The sequence below is a fragment of the Prenolepis imparis genome, unplaced genomic scaffold, assembly GCF_030444845.1.
Source record: "Prenolepis imparis isolate NDT839.2.m4 unplaced genomic scaffold, iyPreImpa1.0 SCAF_126, whole genome shotgun sequence".
Classification (NCBI taxonomy): domain Eukaryota; kingdom Metazoa; phylum Arthropoda; class Insecta; order Hymenoptera; family Formicidae; genus Prenolepis; species Prenolepis imparis.
Window position 1 is genome coordinate 83,362 of NW_028141284.1, and position 15,710 is coordinate 99,071.

Consider the following 15,710-nt stretch of genomic DNA (forward strand, 5'->3'; position numbering starts at 1 on the left):
ATATAAAAATATATATATATTCTTTGTAAAAATATATATTAATAATTTGTCTCTTTATTTATTAGCTTTTATTGACTTCCTTAATTTATATCAACAATTGTAAATTTATAAAAAAAAGTAGTAGGACAGCTGCGTACGAAAGAAAATAATTATATCATTATTATAAAAGAAATAGTAAAATAATATGACAAGTAAAATAATATGAAAGTAATAGTTACAAATATTATTATATAAATATATATACTTATAAAAGAAGTACCAAGACACATTTTGCAATACAATAATACTTTCTTATGTATGTATGTATTTCTTTATTCGTCCCCTTGGGGATTGAAGGCGCTTTTCACGACGAGCGTTTTCAAACCTCTTTACAATCCCCCTCACTTCTTTACCATATACAATACAATTTATAAATATAATACAATATACTATATTCATCCGCCCGTCTTCCAACACTCTCCCTTTTCCTCCACAACCCCGAGCAATCCTCCATCTCCTTTTCCTACTCTCCTCCTCACTCCGGCTCCATTCTCCCTTCCAGCTTTCTTGAACTGCCCTCCTTCTTTCCACTCTCTCCTTCTTCTTCCTTCTTCACCTTTCTCTATCTCCCCTCTCTTTCCTCCTTCCTCCTTTTTCCATCTCTTTTACTCATCCTGCTCTCCCCCCTTCTTTCATCAACTTTGTCTCCATTCTTCCACTGGTACCCGAGCAGGCATATGGGGTGTGTTGGTTCGAACCTGGGACCTTTCGCATGCCAGCCAGATACTGAGCATGCGGGGCCACTTTTCACTCCTAATACTTTCTTATTATGCAATGCTTTCTTATTATGATACTATTATTTCTTTCATAAGTATATAACTGTCGATATAAAATAAGGAAGCGAATAAAATCTTATAATTATTATAAAAAATAATAAAATAATTACCTAACACACACACACACACAGACACACACACACACACACAGAGAGAGAGAGAGAGAGAGAGAGAGAGAGAGAGAGAGGAGAGAGAGAGAGAGAGAGAGAGGGTGAGGGAGAGGGAGAGGGAGAGGGAGAGGGAGAGGGGGAGAGGGAGAGGGAGAGAGGGAGAGGGAGAGGGAGAGGGAGAGGGAGAGGGAGAGGGAGAGGGAGAGGGAGAGGGAGAGGGAGAGGGAGAGGGAGAGGGAGAGGGAGAGGGAGAGGGAGAGGGAGAGGGAGAGGGAGAGGGAGAGGGAGAGGGAGAGGGAGAGGGAGAGGGAGAGGGAGAGGGAGAGGAGAGGGAGAGGGAGAGGAGAGGGAGAGGGAGAGGGAGAGGGAGAGGGAGAGGGAGAGGGAGAGGGAGAGGGAGAGGGAGAGGGAGAGGGAGAGGGAGAGGGAGAGGGAGAGGGGAGGGAGAGGGAGAGGGAGAGAGAGAGAGAGAGAGAGAGAGAGAGAGAGAGAGAGAGGAAGAGAGAGAGAGAGAGAGAGAGAGAGAGAGAGAGAGAGAGAGAGAGAGAGAGAGAGAGCATTATTTATTGTGCGCTCTGGGACCGGGTCCCCTCAAGCGCAATAATTAGATCAATACAATGTTTCTAAAAAACAAAAATAATTACAAGCAAAATAAAGATATTAACAGAAAAATAAAACAGAATAAGATAAGATAAAATAAAAACAAAACAGATTTTTTTTAACATGGTAATTTATATGTGTCCTGTTAGTCGTGAGTGCGTATATGAATATTACGCATCTGCCTCTCCGCCCAGTAGATGCTTATAGAATTTTCGCTTGAAATCGGTGATAGTGCAAGCCTCTCTGATGGTCGAGGAAAGACCGTTCCAGAGTCTAACCGAAGCAAGCCTAAAGGAACGTCTATATAGTTCGGTACGGCATTCAGGCAGGATGAGAGCATCCTCAGACATTCTTGTGATTCGATCCGAAGAGTGCCCCTGTGATTTGAAATTAATATGGAGAAGAACAGGCTGTTTCGTTTGCAGTATATTATAGAGCTGACATCCAACAAAAAATATACGTCTCACGTCAATCTTGAGCATACGAAGTTGATCATAGTATGGAGTGATGTGGGCGTCGGCCCTAACATTAAAAATAAATCTTATGTATGCATTAGTAGCCCTGTACAGTTTTAAATTCTGTTCCGATGTCACGTCTGTGAAGGCTGCGCAGCAGCAATCGACATGCGGAAAAAACAAGATAGAGACAAGCCTAGATCTGAGTTCGACCGGAAGCAGATGTTTGTATAGTTTAAGCCTATACAGTACAGATCGAATCTTTTTCGTTGTTTTCGTAACCTGGTTTTCCCAGGATAGATTACTGGTGATCGTCACGCCTAGGTATTTAACAGACGCCAAGTACTGTATAGAGGCAGTTTCAACCTTGATCCTGGGAAGAGAGTCCATATCCATGGTATTGATATATCTTGCGGTGCCAGCGATTATTGCCTGAGTTTTACCAGGATTTAGGATAAGTTTGTTCATTGTTGACCATCTGATAATGGCTTCTATGTCCTCGTTAACAGTCCGTACAGCATCAGCCAACCTCTTCGGCTCACAGTGGTAATAGATCATCAGATCATCGGCGTAAAAATTATATGTACAGTATCTGAGGACGTGTTAAAAGTCCGATATACACGATAAAAAGTAGAGGTCCTAGGACAGAGCCCTGAGGAACTCCTGCCCTGACAGTGGAAGGAGGCGATTCCTCGCCTGTAAACGCATCCCTGACCACCTGAGTCCGGTCCGTTAGGTAGGAATGGATCCATTTCATTACCGAGTCCGAGAAGTTCAATAATTTAAGTTTCCCTAAGAGCCTTCGATGGTCCACTCTGTCGAATGCCTTCGAGAAATCGAAAAGAACCGTCACAGTGACCATTCTCCGATCCGCTGCATGCCTGAAGTCATCGAGTGCTCTAATTAGGCAAGTCTGAGTAGAGTGTCCACAGCGGTAAGCAAACTGACAGGGATCAAAGAGGCCGGAGTCCTCAAGATAACAGCGAATCTGCTCACTGACCACACGCTCCAAAGCCTTCGACAGAAAGGGCAGTATGGATATCGGCCGATAGTGCTCCACCATCGCAGGGTTCTTATTTTTCGGAATCGGACTGATGAGCGCCGACTTCCATGCCGTAGGGACAACTCCGTTCGTCAGTGAGAAATGAAACAGGTGCTCCAATATGGGCAGAACAAAGTCCTGTACCATCTTAACCAGCCTCAACGAGATACCATCTAAGCCAACTGCATTTGAAGTAGTTCCAGAGATAGCCCTTCTAATAGTGAGCGGCGTCACATATTTCCAGTGAAAATTTGTGTCCTCGAAGGTCCCAGTGATTAGATCACCAAGAGAGAAGTCTTGGTCCGCAAAATTCGATGCCGCTTCACCGCCTGCGAAGAACTCGCTCAACTCTCCCACTGTGTTTGAAAGACGCACTCCGCAAGTAGGTGTTTTAATCAGCCCTAGATGTCTCAGACCGTTCCATACCTCACTGGCCTTGTTAATGTTAACGAAGTGTTGCATGTAGTAATCTCGTTTGGCCGCGCGTATTAGACTCTGCGTCTCGTTGCGTAGAGCCTTGAATCTGTCATAGTCTTGGCTATTTTTCTTTCTACGCCATGTTTTTCTGGCTATATTTCTCCGACGCATCGCCAGTCGGATACCATCAGTCAGCCACAAGGCAGGTAGGTTCTTGAAATGTCGTTTCCTTAGTGGCGCATGAGCATTGAGCACATTCAATAGATTTGAATTTAGGATTTCAATCTTTTCATCCAGACTGTCAGAGACCAGCAAGCTCGTCCAATCCGTACCCTCGATTTCAGTGAGGAACGCGGCCTCATCGAAATTTTGCCAATCCTTGCAGACTACATATCTCGCCGGTCGACGCTCGACTCTGACATCATATATTAAGTAGATGAGATCATGCGTAGATAGAAAGGCGATCTCTTGTTGTTCAAAATCTGTGAGCTTATCAGAGTCATCGATGATCCCTAAGTCCAAGAGTGTGCTAGAGTCTCTGAGATGATGCGTAGGGCCGTATGGAACAAGATAGAGGTTGGAGGCAGTAATGAAGGTGCTGAGTTGTAGGCTGTCGAATGTGTGCTGTTACATATCCGCATTGAAATCTCCCATGATAATAGAGTGTTTATAACCAGCCTGTATCTCCAAGTATGTTTCAAAAAATACATTGAGATATCCTGTGTTGGGAGGTCTATAGACTACCGCCAACAGTACCCTAGCCGCATCCCTAGATAGTATCTCAGCAATGATAAATTCCGGTCTGTACATAGGAGAGTCGGCAGAACTTCCAAGAACGTTGGCGCGCAGCATATCTGACAAATAGAAGGCCACTCCACCCCCGGTTCTGCCCTGTCTGTCACACCTGTAGAGGATGTAGCCAGGTAGTCTGATCATATCATCGGTAATTTCAGGCCTTAGCCACGACTCAGACAAGCATATAACATGGTAATCAGAATTCGTGAAGAAGAACCTGAACTCGTCAAGGTGCGAAGAGTGACTGGCAGTTCACATGACAGAGCTTCAGTCCATTACCGTAAGTCATCAGCTTATCCATAATTGATGTTAGTTGTCCTATCCTTGATTTTTCTACCTAATATGAGACACCTCTTGGAGTCCATAGCCGAGTGGGAAAGGTCACCTCCAGGTCCACGCTGCTGTCCACAATTGAAAGACCTTGGTGGTTGCATCTTAGATTCGCAATTTTTCATATCATGTTCCCCCGCGCAGTGACCGCACGAAGGTTTCGACGAGCAGTTTCTAGCCATGTGGCCGAACTTGAGACATCTGTAACACTGCAGTATTCTGATATAATTCATAATAGGACACGCAGAGTATCCCAAAAAGACTCTACCATTCTTCAATAAGGTCCTCCGAATGAAAGGCGAGACCTCGAAAACGCAGCTGGTGTAGCGTTTATTATTTTTAGATGGAAATATGTAGATGACCTTGAAATCGTTGCCAGGGTCCTTACTCAGATTTTGTGCAATCAGTTCTTCTCTGACCTCATACGCCGACATGTCCGCAGGTATGCCATGCGCAATCAATCGAGGATTTACCTTATGGTTATTTTGTACAATTAGTCCCGCGTCCGCGAGGCCGGGATGGGCTTCTATCTTATCGATATCAGGAGAAAAGGCCTCCACCCTCACTCCATTATCACGCACAAAAGAAATCCTTTCCACTTTCAATCCACAGTCTGACGGCCTGAGTATCCTGCACAAAGCCTCTTTGATTGCGTTAGACGAGGAAAATTTAGCGGCATGTTCGCGATCAGGGACAACAATAAAGCTAGCGGTATTTGTCAGCTCCATCCTATGACTTCCCGCGATCCGTATCTCCCCCACTATCCCAAATATTTTGCGTCTCGGCCTATTTCATGGCGCTATTTATTAACATCCATTATAAGGCAAATGAAAAATATAGGATCGAAAGGGTCTGAATAGCTTAGTGGTAAGAGCAGTCGCCCGGCAAGCGAAAGACGCGGGTTCAATTCCCGCTTCAGCGACTTTTCGGACCAATATTTTTCTCGCCTATTCTCACGTTGTAAGTTCGAGGATTGTCAATTGATGGAACTTAGTAATCTCAAACCAAGAGATACAGTTCTGGAAAATTAGAATTAATTTTCGTGCGTGGCTCTATTGGCCGGATTTAAAAATCACATTTATTATATACGGAGAGCTGATAAAAAATATTTCTTAATTTATATTTGCGTCTCGGCCTATTTCATGGCGCTATTTATTAACATCCATTATAAGGCAAATGAAAAATATAGGATCGAAAGGGTCTGAATAACTTAGTGGTAAGAGTAGTCGCCCGGCAAGCGAAAGACGCGGGTTCAATTCCCGCTTCAGCGACTTTTCGGACCAATATTTTTCTCGCCTATTCTCACGTTGTAAGTTCGAGGATTGTCAATTGATGGAACTTAGTAATCTCAAACCAAGAGATACAGTTCTGGAAAATTAGAATTAATTTTCGTGCGTGGCTCTATTGGCCGGATTTAAAAATCACATTTAAAATAGTAATATATTGTAAATAATATGTTATAATATCTTATTCTTGATTATTATTTTTTGACAGAAATCAGCTGATGACTGTCAAAAATATTAATCGAGTTTAAAGTATTGTCAAGTATTTAAAGTGAGTTTCTCGCGAGTGCTTTACGTTGATACAATTAGTACCGCCATTGTACCGCGAGGTGGCTTCTCGGCGAACAGTCTTTCCGTAGAAGAAAACAGTCAAAGAAAGTATATAAGGCGATGAAACTACATATCTGATGTCTTGATGTTCAAGGATTTTTAAGAGGAATATTAGTTACACATTTATTTTTAACACACTTTGATACAAAATTTCTATTCTCGTCAAAGTGAAAGTTATTCTCTAAACATTTGTTAAGGAATATTGGTTACACATTTATTTTCAACACACTTCGATACAAAATTTCTATTCTCGTCGAAGTAAAAGTTATTCTCTAAACTCTAAACATGTTAAGGAATATTGGTTACACATTTATTTTCAATACACTTGGATTCAAAATTTCTATTCTCGTCAAAGTTGAAAATTATTCTCGAAACATGTTGTAATATTGTGTTTTTATTTAATATATATATATTAAAATTTAATCTTTATAAAATATCTTTGTTAAGGAATATTGGTTATATATACACATTTATTTTCAATACACTTGGATTCAAAATTTCTATTCTCGTCAAAGTTGAAAATTATTCTCGAAACATGTAATATTGTGTTTTCATTTAATATTAAAATTTAATTTTTATAAAATATCTTCAGACAAACACATTATATATATATATATATATATATATATATATATATATATATATATATATATATATACTATACTGCGTTTGGCAATGCAAATCGATCATTGTTTTACTCGTAATGTAGCCAACGCTATAATAACAAATAATTTTATTTATTTTGCCTTGAACATTTGAGGCAAATATATTGGATAAAATTTCAACTCGCATTTTATATGTTAACAAGGTAATACCTGTGTGTAATACTGATGTACTAATTACTTTTACTGATTTGTCTTCTAATTTTATTTTTTAAGGGTTGCCATTTTTTAAGATGGGTACTTTTTGTTTTGGTTTTATAATTTTATTTTTCATTTGTATTTTCTTTTTCATACTTATTTAAATTTATATTGTTGAAATTAGTTGTGTGTCTTTTTCTTTTTTGGTTGTATATTCGAAATTTTGCTTCAATTCTGAAATATCCTGACTTGTGATAGGATATATTTTAATATAATGTGGTCCATTATAATTGATTACTGTTGCAAGTACATATGTGTTTTCTTGATAATCAATTGATATTCGGAATTGTGTCGATGATTTTTTCAACATAAAATATTTTTCTCTTCCATTTATCTTTCATAAAAGTCCGAATGTGTTTTGTGTCTTAATAGGCAATAAAAAGTGGTTGACATAAGCTGTCAAATGCACACGTATTAATCACTCTTACCGATTTGTCTGTCAATTTTATTTCTCGCAGATAATTGTAATTTTTTAAGATTGGTATGTTTGCATTTTGTTTCGATTCCAGAATTATAAGTCTTACTTGTTTTTTATCGATATTTTTTTCTCAAATTTATATGAATTCATATATTCGTCGAAATCAGTTTTGTGCTTTTTTCATTTTTGGTTGTTTATTCGAAGTTTTTCTTCAATTCTGAAATATCCTGATTTGTGATATATTATAACAGGATATATTTTAATATAATGATAATGTGGTCCTTTATAATTGATTACTGTTGCAAGTACATATGTGTTTTCTTGATTATCAATTGATATTCGGAATGCACACGAAAGGCGATATAAATAATTATTACCAACAGGCTTGTAAACCGAAACAAAAATACGCTCTTTGGAACGGTTTTGAACCGGTTCAAAAACCGCTTCATAAACCGTATAAATTTATGGAGTAAATTATTTGGAACCTGGGATGTAAACCGAATCAAACCGTTAAAATTTGTACGCTCCGAGAGAACGGAGCAATTTTGAATTTTAAAATTGTTCTAATCCCGGAGCAAACCGTTTTTAATTATAATTTAAAACGCTCCGGTATCGAACCAGAGTGAAAACCGATTTTGGAGCAGTTTCTTTATTTAAAAAGGAGTTAATTAATATATATAGAACAAAATAATTAATTAATATATATATACATATAATAAATTACATATATGTTTTATATATATATATATATATATATATATATATATAAACTCGTCAACAAAATTAACGCATATGTATTTTAAGTTAAAATTTCGCATAATTTTAAATAAGCTTAACTCCGCTAAAAATGATCGTATTTGAAAAATTTTTTTTTTACTGTCAAGCTTGAAATCTCTACTTTAAAAATCATTCGTCAGATTTTTAATTTATCTCCCCTCCCCGTACATTACTGTTTCAAAAGTAAGGACGTGTTTTGTTTCTAAAAAATTGCGTAATTAGAATTAAACATTATAAACTTATATAACACTCAGAAAATGCACGGAGCTCAATTGCTAGCAACGATTGCTAAATGAAAATTGGAAAGCGAAGGATTACGATCAAAGTAATAGTGTTTTATTTTAGTATAAACAATTCCTATGACAACGCTTCATAGTTGCTACGCAAAATTCCACGCGCAAGGGACTTAGCAAGCAGCGAGATCGCGTCCGATCTCGCGCTCGTGTTGCTCACGCTCTCTCTCTCCGCAAGACGGGAGAGCAGAGACTCCGAAAATCATCCGCGGTCGGGCCGTTCGGCCCTTGTGACGGACGCTTGAAAAACGTTACTTCACAATATATATGTACATATCAATAATAATATATATTAATTTATTATATTTTTCTCTTTTTAAACTCCTTTTTAAATAAAGAAAACCGCTCCAAAACCGGTTTTTTTATGCTCCAGTTTGATACCGGAGCATTTTAAATTATAATAAAAAACAGTTTGCTCCGGATCGGAGAGATTTTATAATTCACATTTTGATCCGTTCTTTCGGAGCGTACACACTTCAACGGTTTGATTCGGTTTACAACCCTGATTACCAAGCATTCTGTATAATAATATGCTGACCATAAATATTATCGTAATCAACATTTTTTGATAAATAATGGCTCTTAATTCCGCATTGAATTTCTGTTTTATTGTAAAGTTTTTGAGCTATTATATCTCCCCATTCGTTGTTTTTAAATCGGATGCAGACTCGTCTACCATACACTTTTGTAATTAATAAATCTTGATATTCTTTGTGCGTTAATGTAATTGTAAATGTTTTTTCGTTATTTATATTAGTAACATCATTTGAAGCATTGATAGATTGACTACTTTCATTTTTATTTTTTATTACACGAATCTTTTTCAAAGGATTTCATACCTAATAATTCGTGCAAATTGTAAATGTCACAAACAACATAGCATATTCCAGCAGATTCCTTAACAAAGCCAGTTTTTTATGAGAAAAAAGAATTGTGTCGTCGTGGCATGGGTCTATTTGAGTTATAATAATTGGAGATCAATTGGGGGTGTTAGGGTACGAACACAAAGAAAGCAGATTTTCTGCTTTCCGATAGCCAGCGCCGATCAGCGCCGATCGGCATTAAGAATATACACGTGTTATCATTATGAGACCGCGCATAACAAAAGCAGGTTCGGACTTGTCTGCGCGTGTCATCGGCGCGAGCGGATTTATCGGAACGAATTTTTAGTTTTTCTCGCCGATTGTAAGCGCCGGTTGACTCGTAAAACGCATTGTAAATGGATATCGATAATTTAATTTCTGCCATTTTTGTAAGATCTCCCATTTAAGATAAAAGAAATAAAAATCATTCCAATAGAAATGTAATTGAGAAGTGTTGGAAAGAAATAAGTAAAGAAGTAAATGCGGAAGGTAAGTAAGGAAATATTATATATATTCTTATAAGTTATAAGATATATACAGTTTTATTTTGTATTTATGTTTATAAATTGTTAATAATTATAAAATTGAGTCTATAATATAAATTATAAATAATAAGATGATTTAATAATCAGAAATTAATTTCCTTCTTTATTATACGATAAAGGATTACTTGTAAAATAAGTTGTAAATATATCTCTAATGAGTTTTGCTTTATTAGGTGGTCTCCCTCCTGCTTGTCTTTGATAATTTCTTTGAAATTCTATAGACACATCTGTCAGATTCCGTTCAAATCCCTCTTTATCTATTATAGTATTATGTAAAACACAAATACATTTTATAATATTATCTGTCATATCAATGTCGGTTTCAATGCATTTTGAAAGTAAGCGCCATTTAGAATATAAAATTCCAAAAGAGCATTCAATAGTTTTCCTAGCTCTAGATAAACGTTTATTAAAACACTCCTGTTCAATATTTAAATTCTTTCCACTAAATGGCTTTAAAAGATAGGGGAGAAGCGGATATGCTTCATCTCCTATTAACACAAACGGTGTTTTTACATTTGTTTGAGGAAGATTGCTAGGTTCTGGTATGTCGAGAAGCTTGTTGTTTAATAATTTATATAAGTTGGAGGCTTGAAAAGTGCCACCGTCACTTTGTTTACCATATCCCCCTACATTGTTATAAATTTATAAGATGCATCTGCAACGCCTTGCAATACAATAGAAAAATATTTTTTATAATTAAAAAACAGATCCTGAATTTTTCGGACGTAGAACACGAATATGTTTGCCATCAATAGCTCCAATGCAATTAGGGAAGTTCCATATATTATAAAAATCTTCAGCTATTTTTTTAAAATTATCTCTTGTCGGTACTGGCATGTGCTCTGATTGTAATTCATTCCACAATACAATAACAGTTTCGGAAATAATTTTTCCTACTGTAGATGCACCCATCCGAAAAGTAAATGATAACGTCTTGAATGAGCAACCAGTTGCTAGATATCTGAAATATATAATCATTTAATAGAAAATGTTTTATTAATAAAAATATTTTGTAAAAGTTAGTTTTTAACTATATCATTTTATATGTGACTTTTTTCAGAAAACATGTTAAGAAAGAAATGGAAATATCTAAGAGATCAGTTTGCAGTTGAGCTTGGAAAAATTCCTCCTTCTCGTTCAGGAGATGCTGGAGATTCTGCATCCACATCAAAGTGGCCACATTTTCAATCATTATTATTTCTTAAAGACATTGTGAGACCCAGATTTTCAACTGGGAATTTGATCACAACTGCAGAATCTGAAATTCCTCCTACTTCATCAGCAGAGGCAGAAGCTCCAGCAGACGATGTAGAAGACTCTTCTCAAGTTTCTGAATGTACTGATACTACTTCTTATCAGGAAGAAGAAAATAAAATTGTAATAGAAGATACTGCAAATTATGTACGTCATTTATCGTCACCTACAGTACAATCTACTCAAGGAAGAAAAAGAAAACGATCAAATAAAACTTTTAATAATGCCTTATTAAATCTTGAAAGACAGAAGGTTCAATATCTGCAGGAAAAATCATCACGACAGCGTGATATTGATGATGAAGATCTGTTTTTTTTTCAAAAGCATGCTTCCACATGTTCGAAAAATACCAAATTCAAAAAAATTAGCTTTTCGTAATTGCATTCAAAAATTCGTTGAACAATTCGCATATCAACAGCAATCATCTACATTCTGCAACAATCAACAATCAATACTTCTTCTTCTACAATATCCGAAAATACTTTTCAATCATTTCCTTCTTCCTCTCCTCTCTCTACGAGATCACAAAATACTATCCAGTCTTTTCTTTCCAACTCTAATGCATGTTTCCCTCTATCTATTGAAAATTCAAATTATACTACCTTCTCTACAGACGAAACAGTATTGAATTACACATATTTGTAATTTGTTTTAAAAATATCAAAAATTGTTCTACTACATAATACTAAATATTTGCAAATATTCTATTTTCATATAAATCTTGACAATATAAAATTATAGGCTTATACGCATTCGTAATATATCGTTCATATCTTATATTAAGTTAGATGTAATGTTCTCGTACTATGAAACATTTTTAGATTTAATGCTCTGTACAGTTTTTTATTATTAATATTTAATTATTTTGTGTTAATTGTTTTATGTTTATTGTATTATTTTGTTTATGTGAGACATTATTTTCTTTATGTGATAGACATTATTTTGTTATTATGTAATAGGCATTATACTTTGAGTATTTAAAATGTTTAATATATTACGATATGTTGTATTTTCAGCAATTATTTAGCATTTTTACATTATAAAATAAAAAGTTGTGTATATAAGTAAAATTTTGATTAATATTACACATTTACTTTAAAGTGACGACAAGTATTTCTTCAGGTAAGATAGGCTGCTTATGCCAGTTACACTACGTTTTCATTAAACGATGCTCGACTTTTCCTAATATGTAATCAAAAGTTTTCAGAGTCATCCTTGTGTACTGAAAAAATTTTTGTTCGTCTCTCTTGATATCATTAAACAAAGTATGGTATTCACCATAATTTCTTCTATTTTTATTAATTTCATGTATACCAAATCTCTTTCTTTTTATTTTTGGTATAATATTATCTAATAAAAAAAAATCTTCATCCGATGAAGACATCTTTTACTGTCGACACCAACTCAGAAACTAGCAGGCATTTTTCTGCTTTAACACGCGTCTACTGTGTTCTTCTCAATCGCCGATAGCCCGCGCCGATCGGCGCTGATTTCGGAAAGCAGAAAATCTGCTTCCTTTGTGTTCGTACCCTTAGAGTTTATGATCTCAAATTATCGCGCCATATAATTTATGTTTGTCGGTCGATAAAATGTCAGTTTTAGTTCACTTCCGTTTCTGGTCTTTTTCCGACGGCGCTTATCCTCTTCACCTTCTGTCTTTATTGTTCGCAAGAGAATATAGTACACGTTTTTGCTCATTCTCAATAAGAATTACCTTCAATAAACTTAAAAACTTAAAAATATATATATATATATATATATATATTATATATATATTAGAGTGGCGCTTATTTTGGATTTTATCGAATTCTTTCGCTCCCAGTTGTCTAATTCATCCCAAATGGCTAAAAAAAGATACCCATGAAACACGAGCTCTGTAGCTCAATATTAAAGGGTGCCACCGACCATCTATTTATTTATATTTAAATAACATGGGTTTTTGAGTAACTTTTAGCTGTGATTTTTTTGAGGTAAAAAAAAATTGTAAAAATTTAAATCCTATGCGAATTGTTTAGGTATTTGACATACTTTCAGCAAGAATTTTGTCAAAATTCCGATAACATATTAGACGCGACTAAAAATAAATAATACTGACCAAAAATTCTTTTATACATAAAGTTATCAGTTTTATTGTTTCAATTAAGATTTCACGTATTTTTATTGATATTTTTATTGATATTGTGTTAAAATGTAGTTGTAATTGACGAAGATCATACAAAATATATTTTCAAAAATGTTCAAAATAAACAATGGAGTGCTTTCAAAAAAGGGTCGCAAGAAGAATCACTTCTAACCTTACCAGTGAAAATACGCCAAAAAACACCCTTTAAAATGAAAAAAAATTAGCACATTAATTAAGATCTGCATTTAAACATATTTTTTGCAGAATAACAGTTAATAAACAGTAATCTATGCAAAAAAAGTATTTAAAAAATTGTAATTAAATCCCTATTTTATAATTATAACTCTCACAAACCATTCCTGCATAAAATAGGGATTCAATTATAATTTAATACTTTTTCCGCATAGATTACTGTTTATTAACTGTTATTCTGCAAAAAATATGTTTAAATGCAGATCTTAATTAATGTGCTAATTTTTTTTCATTTTAAAGGGTGTTTTTTTTGGCGTATTTTCACTGGTAAGGTTAGAAGTGATTCTTCTTGCGACCCTTTTTTGAAAGCACTCCATTGTTTATTTTGAACATTTTTGAAAATATGTTTTGTATGATCTTCGTCAATTACAACTACATTTTAACACAATATCAATGAAAATATCAATAAAAATACGTGAAATCTTAATTGAAACAATAAAACTGATAACTTTATGTATAAAAGAATTTTTGGTCAGTATTATTTATTTTTAGTCGCGTCTAATATGTTATCGGAATTTTGACAAAATTCTTGCTGAAAGTATGTCAAATATCTAAACAATTCGCATAGGATTTAAATTTTTACAATTTTTTTTTTACCTCTCAAAAAAATCACAGCTAAAAGTTACTCAAAAACCCATGTTATTTAAATATAAATAAATAGATGGTCGGTGGCACCCTTTAATATTGAGCTACAGAGCTCGTGTTTCATGGGTATCTTTTTTTAGCCATTTGGGATGAATTAGACAACTGGGAGAAAGAATTCGATAAAATCCAAAATAAGCGCCACTCTAATATATATATATATAATCTTCGGTGTTATTGAATATACTGCACAAGTTCCTATAAAAACAGTTATCTCTTCTTTATTTGAATATCTCTACTTATTACTAATTCATGTCTACAAGTCTACACACGTACAATCACTTACGCAAAATTTTACTATTAATCTTTATAGAGAAGTATGAATTTGTATCTTTCTTCTCGACATTTTCGATTTTATGTTGTGTACTCTATAAGAAAAATGTCATTAATGATAACATAAATTACTTTTAAAGAAAATAAATTTATTACACACATGTAGAGAAAATGTAAAAGTTATATATATATTTAATTTTTAAGTTTATTGAAGGTAATTATATATATATATAGCTAGACAATTCAAGTGAAAAAAAGAAAGAGTCGATTACACGTGGTGCTCTGCGCAAAGATACCATCTCGAAGACATCAAGCTTTTTTTGTCCTTGACCATAATTTTGAACAATAATCATTCTCTTTTTTATCCTCGTATATTGTGATATTTGGTTTTTTATAAGTTGCTTTCATTTGTTCCGTCATTTGACGCCTTATTAATGATGAGCCCTTTTATTTTATATTTCGCTGTTGGTGGAGAACTTTCCTGTAAAAAAGAACAAATTTCTTTTGTTCGTATATCTTTATAGAAGTAACAACATTAATAACGTCATTTTCTTCCTTATTAAAATTTAAATCATGGTCATCTGTTAAATGCTTGTTCATTCTATCAGATATTTTATAATAGATAGATATCTTTTTTTCACAAAGTGTGCATTGCATACAATTTTTTTGGTCACTATAAATAAAATTTTTTTCCCAATCTAATTTATTTCCCAATTCCATAGTATGTCTTGTTCTCAAGTGCTCCTTTAAATGAGTGTCATCTTTAATTATTGAAAATTCTCATTCATACAAAGAACATGTAATATTTTCGTTCTTTTGGCAATAGTAATACGTTTTCTTCCTTATTAAAATTTAAATCATGGTCATCTGTTAAATGCTTGTTCATTCTATCAGATATTTTATAATAGATAGATATCTTTTTTTCACAAAGTGTGCATTGCATACAATTTTTTTGTCACTATAAATAAAATTTTTTTCCCAATCTATTTTATTTCTCAATTGCACGTTAGTATGTCTTGTTCTTAAATGCTCTTTTAAGTGAGTGGTATCTGGTAATATATATATATATATATATATATGTACATATTAATACTTACTATTTTATTTGTTTTCATAATTAAATTATGATGTTTTAAATGTTCTAACATTTTTTTGGTATCATAGTTTTCAAATTTTGTAGGGCAACTACTACATTGCCAAAATTTGTCATTTTTAAAAATTTTGTTTTTAA

General features: G+C 34.4%; 1 protein-coding gene across 1 annotated transcript; it reads right to left on the reverse strand.

The window, feature by feature from the left end:
• Positions 1 to 1,695: 1,695 nt before the first annotated feature.
• On the reverse strand, positions 1,696 to 2,538 carry LOC145947716 (uncharacterized). The gene has a single exon (XM_083057493.1). It carries the CDS (start codon positions 2,536 to 2,538, stop codon positions 1,696 to 1,698), a length of 843 nt encoding a protein of 280 aa, XP_082913619.1.
• Between the last annotated feature and the right edge of the window lie 13,172 nt (positions 2,539 to 15,710).